Genomic DNA, 17,086 nt, shown 5'->3' on the forward strand with positions numbered 1-17,086 from the left:
CTCGACACATAGTAGGCCTTTGATCAATACTCCTTTTGTTTGACGATGCTCTTTCTCTCTTTTTAACTTTGGCATTTTTAAAGGTACCATTAGTTGAACAGCTCTTCCGCAAAGAGTTCGAACCATTTTTGAAGAAATGGTATCATGTTACTAGATTAAGTGGTGATACCCAATTGAAAATAACATTTCCAGAAGTTGTCAAGTCTCATGATGTTATTATCAGTACAGCTCAAATCCTTGAAAACTCCCTTTTAAACTTAGAAGAAGGCGAAGATGATGGTGTACAGTTGTCAGGTTGGTTGAAATGTTTATTTTTGTAAAAAGAATTAGTTATACTAAAGGTAGTAACAGAGGCTGTATTAGTTACATAATTTTTAAAATGTTGATTAATTTTGATTTATTATTTTTTGTCAATTTTTAATTGATGTATACTTGATTTACAATGTATTAATTTCTGCTGTACAGCAAAATGATTCATTTCTACATATAATACATTCATTTTTATATTCTTTTCCATTATCATTTATCGTAGGTTATTGAATATAGTTCTCTGTGCTGTACAGTAGGATCTTGTTTATCCATTCTAGGTATAAAAGCTTACATCTGCTAACCCTAACCTCCCACTCGATAATTTTGATTTAGATTGTCTTCCATTGCTTAAGTTTTCATTCAAACCCTTCTTCCTTAGGGACGCAAACAAAAAGTTGGGTAAGTTTTTAATTAGATCACTTTATTCTGCATAAGAATATCATTGTTAAATCAAACACTTACTGGACTTTTCATTCACTCCGTATTTTTAATTACCGACAAGTTCTTTTTACATATTAGTGGATCCTGTAAGATATGCCTTCTTCTCCATAGAATAAGTACAATCTTTTCTATTTTGTGGGGGATGGGAAGAAAAGGTTGGAGAGAGGTAAGGAAAGAAGTATATATAATCATAATAATTAAATGCAATGATAAAACAAGGTAAAATTATTCCTTTTTTTTTTTTTTTTTTTTTTTTTGGTACGCGGGCCTCTCACTGTTGTGGCCTCTCCCGTTGCGGAGCACAGGCTTCGGACGCGCAGACTCAGCGACCATGGCTCACGGGCCTAGCCGCTCCGCGGCATGTGGGATCTTCCCGGACCAGGGCACGAACCCGTGTCCCCTGCATCGGCAGGCGGACTCTAAACCACTGCGCCACCAGGGAAGCCCAAAATTATTCCTTTTTAAATCATGTTTTTCATTTGATAGAATGAAAATAAAATTCACCAACTTAAAATTAAATATTTTTTAAAGAACAAAAATGTAATCCTGAGAGTTTTGAGGAATAAGCCAGGGTTTGAAGTCCATCCCGTAACAATTTTTAGATCTATAAATTTTCCAAAACTCATCTATTAAGTGGGGATAGTGTCTAACAGGGATAGTTTCATGATTAATATACACAAACATCTGTATATACAGGTGGCTAGGATAGTTACATTTCCCCTTAAAAGGTGAAAGGTGCTTGGCTGCTCAGTTTCCTAGCTTAAAGGTACTTTTACACTGTACCTTGCCAAGATGGACAAATGAACCATTTGAATTTTCTTTTAAGACTTTTCTCTCATCATTATTGATGAATGCCATCACACCAACAAAGAAGAAGTCTATAATAACATCATGAGGCGTTATTTGAACCAGAAGTTGAAAAACAACAGACTAGAGAAAGAAGACAAACCAGTGATTCCCTTACCTCAGATACTGGGACTGACAGCATCACCAGGTGTTGGAGGGGCCAGAAAGCAAGCCAAAGCTGAAGAACACATTTTAAAAGTAAGTAAATCATTAACTTTATGCATAACCAAGAAAACCAAAGTTAAAGGAAATGCCAGTGCTTCTTGGGTAAGATTAAGTCCAAGTGCCATGGCGTGCATGAAAGATGGTATTCCATGATCATCACTTAAGTGAAATCTATACACTTCAAAGTAAATACACTCAATCTTCTACAAAACAGTAAGTGCCTTAATAAACAACTATGACACAGAACAATATCACAAAAATTGTGGAAAGCAAACGTACTTAGTGAAAAATTGGGACAAATGAAATACCTTCTTTTAAATATCTACCCCTATTGTTAAACTTTATGATCTACTTGATATAGAAATATGCATAAACTATGAAAGTTTCTAATTTTTATACACATTCCATGAGTTTCTAAATTGTATATTTTCTTCTGTGCCTTTTTTTGTTCTGTGTGATACTCGGATTCTGGGCAATTCAAATTAAATAGGAAAATGGAGATATGAGAACCTTTAATTAAAGGTGTATTTCTTGTCAGCTGCCCCCAAATGGTAACAACACATAAAGTACTATTGTTGATCTCAAGCATTGAATGAATTCAGAGTAACTCACAAAGTATGTTGGCACCAAGGCGTTGCATTTGTATGTTAAGTCCCTTTAAGTTGAAGTCAGTAAAAATCATAGAGTAGACAAGAGCACAATTATTGGTTCCAACATATAATTTATTACTAGCAGTAAGGACTAACTCCAATCCACATCCAGGCACATGGGCTCTGGCTGCTCCTGTCTTTGCACTGCCCGCTTTTATATGTAGAGGAAAGTGGTAATATGATCCATGGATGTCAAGATGACCCTTAAAATGCCTCAGGTAATATGGTTAGCTCATAACCATTCTCTTCCCATCTCTGCAATTTTCTGTACTCCCTCCATGTCAATTTTTCCAGCTGGAAAATGGAATGTAAGGAATGAAAATAAATACTTTTTTTTTCTGGAAATTTTTACCAACTTGATTTAGAAGTTCTTTTTTTAATCTATCAGAATAAATGTTTTTGGTTAGTCAGATCCACAGTAAAGCAATACTAAAATGCTATGTTTAGCAAATCATGCTACTTACTTCTTACATGAGAAAGAATTCTACATTGAATCAATTGAAAGGGAAAAGTATTTGAATATTGCAAAATGTCTCTTTTTCAGATATGTGCCAATCTTGATGCATTTACCATTAAAACCGTGAAAGAAAATACTGATCAACTTAAAGACCAAATAAAGGAGCCATGTAAAAAGTTCGTAATCGCAGATGACACCAAAGAAGTATGTGCTTAAATTTTTATATTCATTTGATGGATGATATGGTTCATAACTGAACGATGCAAAGGTTATTTATACTGACCATCTGAAGAATGTTATTTTAAATTTTTAGCAAAAAAGTTACAGTGTTATTCCTTTTTTATTGATATTGGGCAACAAAGCACTGCTGTGAAGTCTCTCTTCAATTCTTCGTTCAGTTTCCTAGTTTGTATGAAGAGTAGCTCAGTAGTTGGTTGACTGCATATGAGCCACGATGGGGTGGGGGTGGCGGAGGGGATGAGGAGGGTTGTAAGGCTAAACTAGAGGGATCACCATAGTTTCTTTTATTCTTTTTACTTTCTTGATGAATTCCAGAATTGATTTCCTGACATTGAAGAGAGGCAACAGATTACAGTTGGCAATGATAATGGGAATCCTACCTACCTGACACATTTACTTTCTTATGAAAATACTTACAGTAAAGCAGTGAAATATTTAATTTAATGGTATTTTTGTGGTGAACACCTTCACTGATTATAAAAACCAACTGAGAGTCAGTTTGAACATTATAACCAGTACATTATGTCAGTACTTTCTTTTGTAAAATATAAAAAGCATCATAAATTTTAGCTGTGTGTACTTGATAATAAGTGTAATCTTTGCAAATCTACCTCATAAGGATGTTGAATTATGAAATATGCATAACAGATAACATTGTGTTTGAAATGTAGGAACTGAACTAACGTTAGCAACCAATTGCCATAGGTCATTCTTTTTTGGAAATTCTGAAAAACAGCACTATCTATTCCAGCTGAAGTAGCACATTTGAATGTACTTTATTTTTCTTCACTTTTTGTTACTTATTCAGTTTTATGTGATAAGTTTAAATGCATGTTTCTAATCATAATCATTAAAAAAAAATCCACAACATCTGTGGCCATCCATTTACAATGCTTGGTGTCAGTTTATTTATCTCTTGTAAAAATAAAATACAGTGTGCGTGTGTGAAAAAAAAAAGTGATGTAAAAAAAACCTAATATAGCCTCATATGTCAATTATATCTCAATAAAAGAGCAAAGTAATAGTTATTAATCTGTTCTCCTATATAATTTATCTCTTGTATATAATTTTTTCATTTTGAGAATGTTATAAATGTTTGATTCTTGTACGTAGGACTTACCTGAGTTTTAAATCTCACAGCATTTTACCTTTTAATTGGTATGTTTATCTCATTTATATGTATGTGATAATGAATATATTTGACCTTCAGTCTAAAAAAAAATCCACAACATCCTCCGAGTACATTTTATTTTATTTATTTATTTTTTAATTAATTAATTTATTTATTTATTTTGGCTGTGCCAGCTCCCAGTGGTGGCACACAGACTTCTTGGTTGCGGCATGCGGACTTCCTAGTTGCAGCATGCGGACTCTTAGTTGCGACATGCATGAGGGATGCATGTGGGATCTAGTTCCCCGACCAGGGATCAGACCCGGGGCCCCTGCACTGGGAGTGCAGAGTCTTACCTACTGGACCACCAGGGAAGTCCCCTCAGGGTATATTTTAAAAGAATTTGCCATCTTACCTTTTAACTTAATTAACTTTGGTTATACTTTTTATTGAAGCATAACACACGTACAGAAAAGTTCAAACTCGTAAGTGTACAGATTGCTGTATTTTCATAAACTGAACACACCTGTATAACCAAAATCCAGATCAAGGGACTTCCCTGGTGGTCCAGTAGTTAAGACTCTGCCCTTCCAATGCAGGGGGGCTCCGGTTCGATTCCTGGAGAACTAAGATCCCACATGCTGCGCAGTGCGGCCAAAAAAAGAAAAATCCAGATCAAGAGACAGAACACTGCCACAACCCTCAAAACTCCTCATTCTCCCCTCCAGTCACCCACCCCCCGTGGGATAACTACTATCCTGATTTCTAACACCAAAGATGGCTTTTGACTGCTTTTGAACTTTATATAAATGAAATCCTATAGTCTGTACTCTTCTGTGTCTGGCTTTTTTCAAAACTCTACCTTTTAACTTTTTATTTTGGTAGAAATAATACTGAAACCAGTTCTTCAAAAAGGAATGCTTTCTAAATTAAATTACAAGCTTTCTAAATAATTGGGGCATTACTTTAATATATATTTTTTAAATTACTATTAGCATTCAAAGTGTATATCATTCATTAATTTTATTTTTGTAAACTTTTAAATTGGAAATTCCAGCAGGGATACCTGGTATTGGTGTGGTGTGGCTCGAGGCTGGAAGTAGAAGAGAAGCTGATAAAAAAAATCAGTGTACCAAGAAGTGATCAGAGTGACTTGTTACTTTGTCTAGACAAAGATTCTGAATCATATTTGTTATAACATGGAGATTATTTTAACAAAGATAATGTTATTCATTCAGCAATATAAACATGTAAGAATAAGTGTATAATTTGTTTTTAGGATCCATTTAAAGATAAACTTCTAGAAATAATGACAAAAATTCAAAGTTTTTGCCAAATTAGTCCAATGTCAGATTTTGGAACTCAACCCTATGAACAATGGCTCATTCAAATGGAAAAACAAGGTAATTTGGGTTTTGACATAACACAATTTATCCCATGTTTATGCCATGATTCCAGATCACATATTCCCAAGCAAACTGAAAGTAAGTGTAGTAGGGAATGGAATTTTTGTGTTCTGAGTAGGACAGGGATAAACACGTTCTAATTCCTTATCTAGGGAAAGAGGCACCAATTCATTTTCTCTTTATCTCCAGAGTCTTTCACTTATTGTATATTTAAAGTATTAAGATAAATATCAGTGTCTCTGTTTCCAAATGCAAACGCAAACGATATGTTTTTCATGCCATTCCTCTGAGTCAGCATGAGTCAAGTATATTTTCTTGCTGATGCAGAATACAAGTAGCAAGTCTAGGAGTCTAAAAACTTGCCCCCTTTTAGTGCTCATGGCACGTTTTGAGCCTTAATTTGCTCATTTCAAAAACATGGTGAAGCCTATTTTCGAGTCAGTATCATAAACGTATTCAAGTCCACAGCACAGTTGAGGGGGTGTTCTATCATTGTTTCACTCCACATAACATATTTTTCATAGCTGCAAGAGAAGGAAATCGCAAAGATCGTGTTTGTGCAGAACATCTGAGGAAGTACAATGAGGCCCTACAAATTAATGATACAATCCGCATGATTGATGCATATAATCACCTTGAAACTTTCTACAACGATGAGAAAGAAAAGAAGTTTGCAGTCCTAGGAGATGACAGTGATGAGAGTGATGATGGTGGTGAAGATAATGGAGATGCGGGTGATGAAAAGAAACCTTTGAAGCTGGACGAGACAGATGGATTTCTCATGAGTTTATTTTGGGGTAAGAATCAGTGTAACATTTTTGCATGGTCTTATGCATTTACCTCTTTGGCATGAACACACTGCTTCTCAAGAGCTCTCCAAAAGTCCCTCTTAAAATAATCTTTCATTGTGAAAGAAGAAATCCCCCTCATATTGGGGCTATTTCTGATTGATGGGATTAAGTAGCCATGAGCTGTATGATCATAATTAATCATTTGGTCATCTGGTTTTATTGTCAAGATGACTGCAATAAATTTATATTAAAGACTAGCCTAATTATTAGATATGGCACAAGACTAACTGTAGTTGAACATCTTAGTACTTCATTATAAAAAATCTTCCAGTTAGTTATTCACATATTTTACTAATTTAAACTAATTATTTCTTGCAAATCAAAACTGTAATGAGGTATCACCTCACACAGTCAGAATGGCCATCATTAAAAAGTCTACAAATAGTAAATGCTGGAGAGGGTGTGGAGAAAAGAGAGTCCTCCTACACTGCTGGTGGAAATGTAAATTGGTGCAGCCACTATGGAGAACAGTATGGAAGCTCCTCAAAAATCTAAAAATAGAGTTACTATATGATCCAGCAATCCCACTCCTGGGCATATATCCAGAGAAAACTCTAATTCTGAAAGATGCAAACACCACAATCATAGCAGCACTATTTATAATAGCCAAGACATGGAAGAAACCTAAAAGTCCATCAATAGATGAATGGATACAGAAGATGTGGTATAGATAGATAGATAGATAGATAGATAGATATAGATAGATATAGATAATGGAATACTACTCAGCCATAAAAAAGAATGAAAAAAAATGCCATTTGCAGCAGCATGGATGGACCTAGAGATTATCATACTAAGTGAAGTAAGTCAGACAGAAAAACAAATAATTATATGATACCACTTATATGTGGAATCTCAAATATGATACAAAGGAACTTATTTATAAAACAGAAACAGACTCACAGACATAGAAAACAAACTTATGGTTACCAAAGGGGAAAGGTAGTGGGAGAGGGATAAATTGGGAGTTTGGGATGAGCAGATACAAACTACTATTTATAAAATAGATGAGTAACAAGGTCCTACAGTGTAGCACAGGGAACTATATTCAATATCTTGTAATATCGTATTCAATATCTTGTAATAAACCATAATGGAAAAGAATCTGAAAAAGAATATATATAGTACTTACGTATATATAACTGAATCACTTTACTGTACACCCGAAACTAACACAACATTGTAAATCAAGTGTACTTCAATAAAAAAGAAAATAAATAAACTAATTATTTCTTAAAGAAAATAAGAAAATGTTGAAAAAGCTGGCTGTAAACCCAGAACATGAAAATGAAAAGCTGACCAAATTGAGAAACACCATAATGGAACAATATACAAGGGCCGAGGAATCAGCACGAGGAATAATTTTCACAAAAACACGACAAAGTGCATATGCCCTTTCCCAGTGGATTACTGAAAATGAAAAATTTGCAGAAGTAGGAGTCAAAGCCCACCATCTGATTGGAGCTGGACACAGCAGTGAGTTCAAGCCCATGACACAGGTGAAAACATCCTTTTGGATTTTTTTTTCCTTATGCCGTTATTTCCCTTCCCAGTTTAGTTGTGGTCTTTTGTTCATCAATCTTCCCACCAACCCACCAATACTTTAATGGAATGAAACACTTGTTCTTGAAAGAAAATTGTTTAATAGCAATCAATCTGTGGTATTTGATAGGCTAACCATTGTTCTAGGAATCATTTTTTCCACATTCTCGGAGGAACTTTCTAGATTGAGTTTCCTTTGCAAAAAATGATTGACATTTAAACTTAGTAACAAAATGGGAAAACAATTGTTGCAATATAATATCAAGTGGAAAAATCAAATTCCCACAAAAATGTGTGCATTATAATTAGAATTATGTAAAATATGTTTGCATAGAATGAGATCTTTAAGGGAACTTGGAAAAATTAAGACATTTGATGTGTTAGAGATTTGGGACTATGAGAGATTTTCTTTTCCTTTTTAAGATTTGTTTTGTTTTGTTTTCAATTCATTATACTACTTTTGTGCACAGTATTAAAAAAAACACTTGGGAGAGAAAAAAGACAGTCATAGAGATTACAAGCACGGGTGAAGCCGGGATAGCTCGTTAGAGTAAAATGTTCTGAAGCCATATTGGTCCTCAGTCTTACGGGACAAGGGGACACTTCACTTCTGTTATGCTCATCATCATTTGGTCCACTGGAGCAAACTAAATCTGTTTTCCTGTTTGCTGAAAAAGAGTCATTCTTGAAATAACTCTCAGTATACTCTCTACATGTACTCATGTTAAAGTTGCCTCTAAGGTTTATGCCAGAGAATGCACTGTTTTCTTTCAAAGAACAAACTCCTCGTTGGGTAAGGAGTTTACATCCTTTTTTATGATGAGAGCTGGTTTACTTAATATGTTTCCCTTTTTGCCCTAGCTTCCAGGAAACTCACAGGCAAAACTGAAGTTCATGTTCTCAGCCTATGTGTTAATCCTTGCAAGTAATACACCTGTACTCTTTCACTTTTGGTCCTGTTTTTAAGTTTTTATTCTATTAGCTTTAGTGTTAAGACTTTGATTTTATGTGGCCTCAGCTCCTCTTTGAAAAGAGATGGGGTACAAATGGAAGGTATACATTCAAAGCTAGTTTTTGCTCCTTATCCATTTCAGACTTGGCGGCTGCATGCCAAAATTTAGAACATGCCCCCTTCCTCACTCCCCACATCCTCACCTGTAAACTGGGCTGGACTTATTGGAAGAGGAGTTAGGCATCTATGTGATATGATTTGAGGGTCTGACACTGTGTCTGAAATTTTCCTTTTTAAAGTTACTCCTGTGAATGAAGGCAAAAACATCTGCTAAAATCCAAAAACATGTAAGTTTTTATCAGTGGATATGAGTGCAAGAAGGAGAAATTTTCAGAGAAGACTGGAGAGCGATCTTTCTGCAGGATTCTCCAGCAGTTAGGAGTCAAATAAAGACGCCTGACATGCTGCCTCTGAAAAGAAAGGGATGGGAATAGGAGAACATACGTTTGTCTGACAGGTGTATTTTTGTTTAATGTTTGGGGGCAAAAGATAGGGTGAATGTGCACCAAAGGCCACTGGACCAACAGCTTTGATAAGAATGGTTATGAAAATAAAACTCTACTGGCCACGTCGAGCTAGAATTATGCTCAATCATTCCTCCTATGCAAGGGCCAGAGTGCATATTTGATTTCTTTACCTACATTAACTTTCAAAATTCAGATTTTTTCACAAATATAGCTGTTTTAATTATGTTTTTAATAACATCTTTCATTTTTATTTATATCCTTTTGAACAGATAATATATTTACCTCTTTCAAAATTAATAAGGTATAATATTTACCTCTTTCAAAATTAATAAGGTACAGGATGTACCACTGTCCTCCAGTCTCCCAGCTCCCCTCACTGGAGGCAGCCAACGTTTTCAGTTTCTTCCACGAATGTTTCTTTCTTTCTTTTTTTTTTTTTTTTTTTTTTTGCTTGAATGTCTCTTAAAATGACCAAATGCAGTATACCGTGTGTATTTTCTCTGTGACTCAAAATTCAACTATATCTTTAAAATTGTCACTGCATCTTATCCTCTGTTAAAAGAGTCTGAAATTAATGTATCAATAGTAAAAAGCAAAGCCTATTTTAGTTTCTCATTGCTGTATCCTCTTCTCAACTGAAAGCATCTCCTTTCTTTCTCCCAAGTCACCCATCAATTTGTTTCCTTGGCATAAATGATGGCCTTCCCACCTCCAGACTGGAGGATGGAAATATTTTTGTCATTGTATAGTAATCCCAGATTGGAAATCAAATGTTGTCTCACCATCATGTCTTTGTTCAATGCCAAAAACAGATGGCAGCAAATCCGTGTATGATTTAATCCTTTAATTTACACTGACCAGTTGCAATTTAATATTTCTTTTCCTAATTAGAAGATTTTAATGTGTTTAGTGTTACAACATTTAATTTACTAAAATGTTTCTTCAGAATGAACAAAAAGAAGTCATTAGTAAATTTCGCACGGGAAAAATAAATCTGCTTATCGCTACCACAGTGGCAGAAGAAGGTCTGGATATTAAAGAATGTAATATCGTTATCCGTTATGGTCTCGTCACTAACGAAATAGCCATGGTTCAGGTAAATTCAAATACCTCGATTATGTTAATTTTTGATTTTGTGTTCTTGTTTTGTTTTCTTTTAGTAAAACAGCACACATAGTTTTAAAAATATATGTTTTCCTACGAAAATAGAAATCAACCAGATAACCAGACAGCCACCAAATTAAGAAATACTTGGATTTCAGGGGTCCATGTGTTATTCAGTGCCTCACTACTCAGAATGCATTTTTCACGAGGATGATATTAGAGTTGATAGTGAGGTTCCTGGGCAAGGCCATAACATTTTCTTTTACTGAAAATGTACCTAAATATTATCACTTTATACAGAAGACTATAGAAATGTATCACCATGTTGAACACGTTTTCATGGAAATACGTGCTCAACATTGAAGGTAGGATGCCAGGAACAGAGCAGCATCCTCCACAGCTCTGGTGGCAAGGTCAGAGATGCCCTTCTCCCCATTCATCCCTCCTACGAGGTGGGGGGCAGTGGGACTTCCCCAGCCCAAACCGCTGATGATGGTTCACAGGGTTTGAGAGGGGTGCCCCGGGGAACAGAAAGGCAGGACAGGACAGTCTTGTGTTATTGAGGCTTTTGAGGGCTGGTGTGGGGACTTAACCACCCTCATTCTAGCACATTTTTTCTGCATTAAGGTGCATTTTGAGTTTGAAATAGCCGACTAATAAAGAATGAAAAATAATTAACTTTACAGAGAATAGAGGGATCATTGGAGGACTGGGAGACTGAGCAGTGAATATCATTCCAGGACAAAAATGGGAGCATTCACAGCAAGGCATAGTCCTTCATTGACTTGATTTCTTTCTGTTCTCAGAGTCGTGGTCGAGCCAGAGCTGACGAGAGCACCTACGTCCTGGTTGCCCAAAGAGGCTCAGGAGTTATTGAACGTGAGACAGTTAATGATTTCCGAGAGCAAATGATGTATAAAGCTATAGACCGTGTTCAAAATATGAAACCAGAGGAGTATGCTCATAAGGTATTGTTTTGGGCCAGCTCTGAATTTTGGTTTTCCCTTGAAAATGGCTGCCTGTGGTTACCATTGATATCTCTGTGGCTAAGTCTCCAGACAGAAATTGTGCTGAATTATAAATTCCAGTTTGATGAGCTGTGCTGAGTCCAGATTCACATACAGAGAATCAAGATCCATGGTGGGCAGAAATTGTCAGGGAGCCGTTCTATAAACTTTGATAATATAAATTTAGGTTGTCCCTAATCCAGAAAGACTAGTGCAACTCACTCGTTCAACCCCACCTGGTCATTTTGGTCGGGTCTAATCGGTACAGGCACAATTTTTTCATTCCAGAAATATCTGTGAAGTGCCTACTGTGTGTCAGGCAACATTGTAGAAACAGAACATAGCGGCAAGCAACGCAGATAGACCCCTGCTGCATGAAACTTATATTCGAGTACGTACATGGTGAGATTTGAGGAGGGGAAACAATAAACAGAAATAAGGCAACTTATACATCGAATGGAAAGAAGAGCTGGAGAATTGTAACAGGATAATGTGAAACAAGCTTCTAGATGAGCACTTTAGGTTTGGTGTCTGGGAAAGGCTTCTTAGAGGGAGAGACATTGAGGCTAGCCCTGAATGGTAAGAAAATACATCATATATCATCTAGCTGCATCTCAGTTTACTAACATGGAGTCATTTGAGTTGTGAGAGGAATGCAGTGAAGGAAGAATGTAGTTCTACAATATTTCAGGAAATCCCCCATACCACTGAATTAAAGACTGTAACTACTATAATAGCAAACAATCCATTTAGAAGAAAATTCACACCCTTGCATATGGGTGTGAATGTTAGTTTCTTAACATTGGAATTGGCTCTACCCTAAATAGAGTTTCACAAAAGGGATGCTTTCAAATTGGTGTGCATTGCTATAACCAACTCCAAGGTTTCCTGGCCAGGTTTCTACATGAATTTATATTTTAAAACCCCTTTAAATATAAGGCAAACCAAACATTTTGTGGCGTCAGATCAAACATTTGTGGCCATATAATACCCCTGGAAAGTTATTGTTTTACATTTAAAGTCCTAAATAAATCAGTCAAGTGGGATGTTTTCAAAGGTTGATATTTCAAGACCTGTTGTTCTGTATAAACTCTAGAACCATCTCTGGAGTTTATGAGTCACATTTTTCCAGATAATCTCTAGAAAAAGACCCAGTCCCTTTGGGGGCCCCGGAATGGACTATATTTTTAGGTCTCCTTTGGCTAAGAGACCTACTCTCCTGAAACTACTCCAGGTAGACAACCCCAGAGAAGGGATGGCAATGACGTGGGGTATATGCCACCACTACTCTGTACAAAGCCCCCAGCACCCATTGCCACCAGGTCAAAGCACTCCTTTCTTCTGATTTAAGAACTTCCTCAACACAACTTTCAGGCAACCACTAATCAATGGTGAGAGTTGACACATAAGGGGAGGTTTATTTTCCACGTCCTATACTGAGTTTATACATAACCGAAAGCTTCTTCAATCAAATCAGACTTCTGGGAGCAAGTTGAAGGTGTTAAACATGTTCCCTGGCCTTCACCCAACAACATTTGCCACATTTTTACATTTTATTTGGGCTTTGATCATAGCTGTGCCTCCCATATATTTGTTATGATTTATTTTCTCTTTTTGCCCCTCTAATTGTTTCATATTCTTTACTAGTTTAGAGCTACTCTTTTGGTTTCCGGTGTCCTGATTACATTTCCAAACACTGACCTCGGTTTTGCTGCCTTTTTTTCTGTCAAGCTCATAGGTGTTTCTTAATTGCCCACATGTATCTGTTCCTGTATGCCAAATCATCTTTGCACCAGCTCCCTGACCTGTAAATAGCTTGCAAGAACAACCTAATTAAACTTTTAAAGAACAGAATACTTCAATTCATTACATTGTTATAATTTACATGGGAAATAAGTCTTCATACTTGTCTGATTAAACTATGTCATAGCCTGCAGGCTCACTTGCAAGGTTTTGTTCTCTTTTCTGTGCTAAATATGGCTGCCTCAAATCAAGGTCTAAAACACAGAGGCGAGAGCCAAAGAGATGGACCATTCAGCTTTGCTCCTCAGCACTGGTAGTCTACTTTTACTGAAAACTTTCCTTCGATCTTAAGGAAAACAATGGCTTCCTCCACAACTTAATATAAATTTGTCATCTCTGAGAGGTTTAGTTTGGAGGTAAATTATTTAAGAACTAGGTTTTCTATTGTGAAATTGTATAGGTATGAGAAATGGCCAGTCCCTACCTCAGGTTTTATATCTCTCACAACCTATATTTTCTCTGTTCTGAAATATTGATAAGTTTCTCTACTAGCCACAGAATGGGGGATATAAAAATTTAAGGAGTTATTCTCTCATATAAAGAATGTGGGCAGTGGGCAATCTAGACCCATACAATCGCTCCATGACGTCATGAGGAAGCCAAAACTCCTCTCTCTCTCTTCTCTGCCCTTTTATTATTTGGCTTCCATTCTCAAGGTCAAAGCTTTTAGAATTTCAGCTGCTGCATGTTCACTCTAAGAAGGAAGGAAGAGGAAGATGGAAAAGGCAACAGTGCCCATGCCAACTATCTGATACTTAAGGAACTTTCCTGGAAATTTCACTCAACATCTTCTTATGTCTCAAAGACCACTGGCTTGGAAATGTCCTCATTTAGCTGGCATATTTCCACTCAGAATAAAATTATAGTTCTGTTCCTATGAAGAATGGCTGCTGAGTGGGAAACTAGTATTTTCTGTCACAAATGTATAGAGGAGATAAAGATAGCTAAGAGTCTGGAAATTACAACATATGAAGAAAAATGAAAGAAACCGGGGGCTTATCATGGATAAGAAACGACTAAGGGTGATGAAGTAACAGTGTTTAGTTCTTTAAAGAGACTCCATGTGGAAGAAAAATTAGACTTATTTTATGAGACAGAATTAAAACTAACGGAGGTGGGGCTTAGAGGGATTTTTTTTTTTTTTAATATTGCCAAAGACTTTCTCACAACAGAACTTTTCTAAAATGGAATGGGCTGTGTTCTGAACACCTGAGGATTCCATATTTCTGTGATTACAGGGGAAGATTCTATACTAAATTCTCTGGGGGCCATCACCTCATTACTTCTATTTCTAGACCAAGTGTAGAATTTCATGAGTCAAGTGTACATTTTCATAACTGTCTAAGATCTCTGAATTCCAGGAGACTTACTTCAGTGAAACTATGAAAAAGACCACATTGAATATTCTTTTCTTGATGCAGATTTTAGAATTACAGATGCAAAGTATATTGGAAAAGAAAATGAAAGTCAAGAGAAGTATTGCAAAGCAATTCAAGGACAACCCATCATTCATAAGTTTTCTCTGTAAAAACTGTAGTGTGCTAGCCTGCTCTGGAGAAGATATCCACGTAATTGAAAAGATGCACCATGTCAATATGACACCAGAGTTCAAGTAAGTCCAGGAAGACTTAATTTTAAATTTCTTTATAAGGGATGAAGCAGGTTGTATTGTAAATGTTCTTCCAAAATAGTACAAATGAGATTCATTATTTTTCAGAACTTTCCTTTCTCAGCCCCCAAATTATAAACCCTATTTCGTGTACAGTTTTCAAATATATGCACTGGGGCAGGAAAGGAGAAGTGAAAGCCACTTGCATCCAAGGCACATCAGTTTGTGAATGCTCATATTTGTTCTCAACTTCTTGAACAACTTAAGTCTAGTTAAAGTAATCAGCAGACTTGAAAGAAGCTACAAAAGGCCACATACCCCTTGAGAGGTGCCTGCTGATCTGGAAGAAGGGATGAGGTGCTGGCTGGTGCATGCATGTGGACAGGTGGCAAGCCCAGCAATGCGTACCATGTGCTGCATACTGGTCCTGTGTGAATTCTCAGGGGTGATTCTGATTCCTTGATAATTTTAGGAAACTGTACATTGTGAGAGGAAACAAAGCACTGCAAACAAAGTTTGCTGACTATCAAACAAATGGAGAGATAATCTGCAAAGAATGTGGCCAAGTAAGTAAATTGCTGTGGGCTTAATTTTACTTTGGCCAAAAGGAATTCTTAATTGAATGTTCTTTAAAAAAAAAAATTATTTATATATTTATCTTTGGCTGCATTGGGTCTTCGTTGCTGTGCACGGGGTGGGGGGGCTACTCTTCGTTGCAGTGTGCGGGCTTCTCATTGCAGTGGCTTCTCTTGTTGCGGAGCACGGGCTCTAGGCGCGCGGGCTTCAGTAGTTGTGGCTCGCGGGCTCAGTAGTTGGCTCACACGGCATGTGGGATCTTCCGAGACCAGGGATCAAACCCGTGTCCCTTGCATTGGTAGGTGGATTCTTAACCACTGTGCCACCAGGGAAGCCCATGAATGTGCATTTAATTTTTCCTCTTGCTCTCTCTCTTTTGTTTTTCAGGCTTGGGGAACGATGATGGTGCACAAAGGCCTAGATTTGCCTTGTCTCAAAATAAAGAATTTTGTAGTCGTTTTCAAAAATAATTTACCAAAGAAACAATACAAAAAGTGGGTAGAATTACCAATAACATTTCCCGATCTTAACTATTCAGATTATTGTTTGTTTAGTGATGAAGATTGACATTTGATTCAAGATTCTTTTAAAATATTATCAACTTGACATTTAACATGATTTTGATGATTGTTTTCATCATACTACAGAACTGATGTGAGAATTAATAAAAATCATTGCTTTACTCTGTGTTGAGCTGTATGCAAGGAGACAATATATTATACTTTCAATTTCTACCTTGTTAGTGGGCAGAGGTAAAGAAAAGCTACCAGTAAAACTCATTTGTGTGGAGCATTATAGTACAGTGGAAAGAATGCTCGGGTATAAATGTGGATCTGAGGTACTAATCTCAGTCCTGTCACTAATTTTCAGAATAAAATTAAGCAAATCCGTTCATCTTTCTGAATTAGTCTCCTTGTTGGTGAAATGGTTATGGTCTTATCTGCCTTTGCTTTTATTAGCTTTCTATTGCTTCATAACAAATTACCACAAATTTAGTGGCTTAAAACAACACCCGTTTATTATTGCACATGTTCTGTAGGCCAGAGGTCAAGGCGGGGTCCTCTGCTCAGTGTCTCAGAAGGCCGAAATCAGGCCGTCAGCCAGATGATGTTCTCATCCAGATACACTGGGGGAAGAATCACTTCCAAGCTCTTTCAGGTTGCTGGCTGTCACCTCCTTGCAGCTGAAGACTAGGATTCCTGTTTTCTTGCTAGCTGTCTACTGGGGATCATTCTAAGCTCCACGGGCACCCTCACCACGTGGCCTGCTCACGGGGCCTCTTACAGCTATTTGCTTCTTCACGGCCAGCAGGAGACTCTCTCAAGTCCGCTAAGGCAGTCTTAACTGTAATCCCATCATACTCACAGGTCCCGCCCACACTCAAGGTCGGGGGAATTTTCAGGGAATATACACTGCAGGCGGAGATCTTGGAGACCTTCTTAGAATTCTGCTTCCCACACCACTTGCCCAGTTTTTGTGATTAAGTCATA

The 17,086-nt window shown here is 36.8% G+C and overlaps 1 protein-coding gene across 1 annotated transcript in view; it reads left to right on the forward strand.

The window, feature by feature from the left end:
* Positions 1-16,488, forward strand: part of IFIH1 (interferon induced with helicase C domain 1) — a 55,970-nt gene extending 39,482 nt beyond the window's left edge. The window contains exons 6-16 of the mRNA XM_024735969.1: positions 84-294; positions 1,577-1,794; positions 2,956-3,072; positions 5,499-5,622; positions 6,150-6,422; positions 7,716-7,975; positions 10,444-10,593; positions 11,408-11,569; positions 14,833-15,023; positions 15,493-15,586; positions 15,984-16,488. Of these exons, the coding sequence (XP_024591737.1) occupies positions 84-294; positions 1,577-1,794; positions 2,956-3,072; positions 5,499-5,622; positions 6,150-6,422; positions 7,716-7,975; positions 10,444-10,593; positions 11,408-11,569; positions 14,833-15,023; positions 15,493-15,586; positions 15,984-16,163 (1,980 nt within the window). The 3' untranslated portion in view covers positions 16,164-16,488. The remainder of the gene's footprint in view (positions 1-83; positions 295-1,576; positions 1,795-2,955; positions 3,073-5,498; positions 5,623-6,149; positions 6,423-7,715; positions 7,976-10,443; positions 10,594-11,407; positions 11,570-14,832; positions 15,024-15,492; positions 15,587-15,983) is intronic.
* Positions 16,489-17,086: the final 598 nt, after the last annotated feature.

Source organism: Neophocaena asiaeorientalis, unplaced genomic scaffold (assembly GCF_003031525.2).
Source record: "Neophocaena asiaeorientalis asiaeorientalis breed wild unplaced genomic scaffold, Neophocaena_asiaeorientalis_V1.1 scaffold72, whole genome shotgun sequence".
Taxonomy (NCBI): domain Eukaryota; kingdom Metazoa; phylum Chordata; class Mammalia; order Artiodactyla; family Phocoenidae; genus Neophocaena; species Neophocaena asiaeorientalis.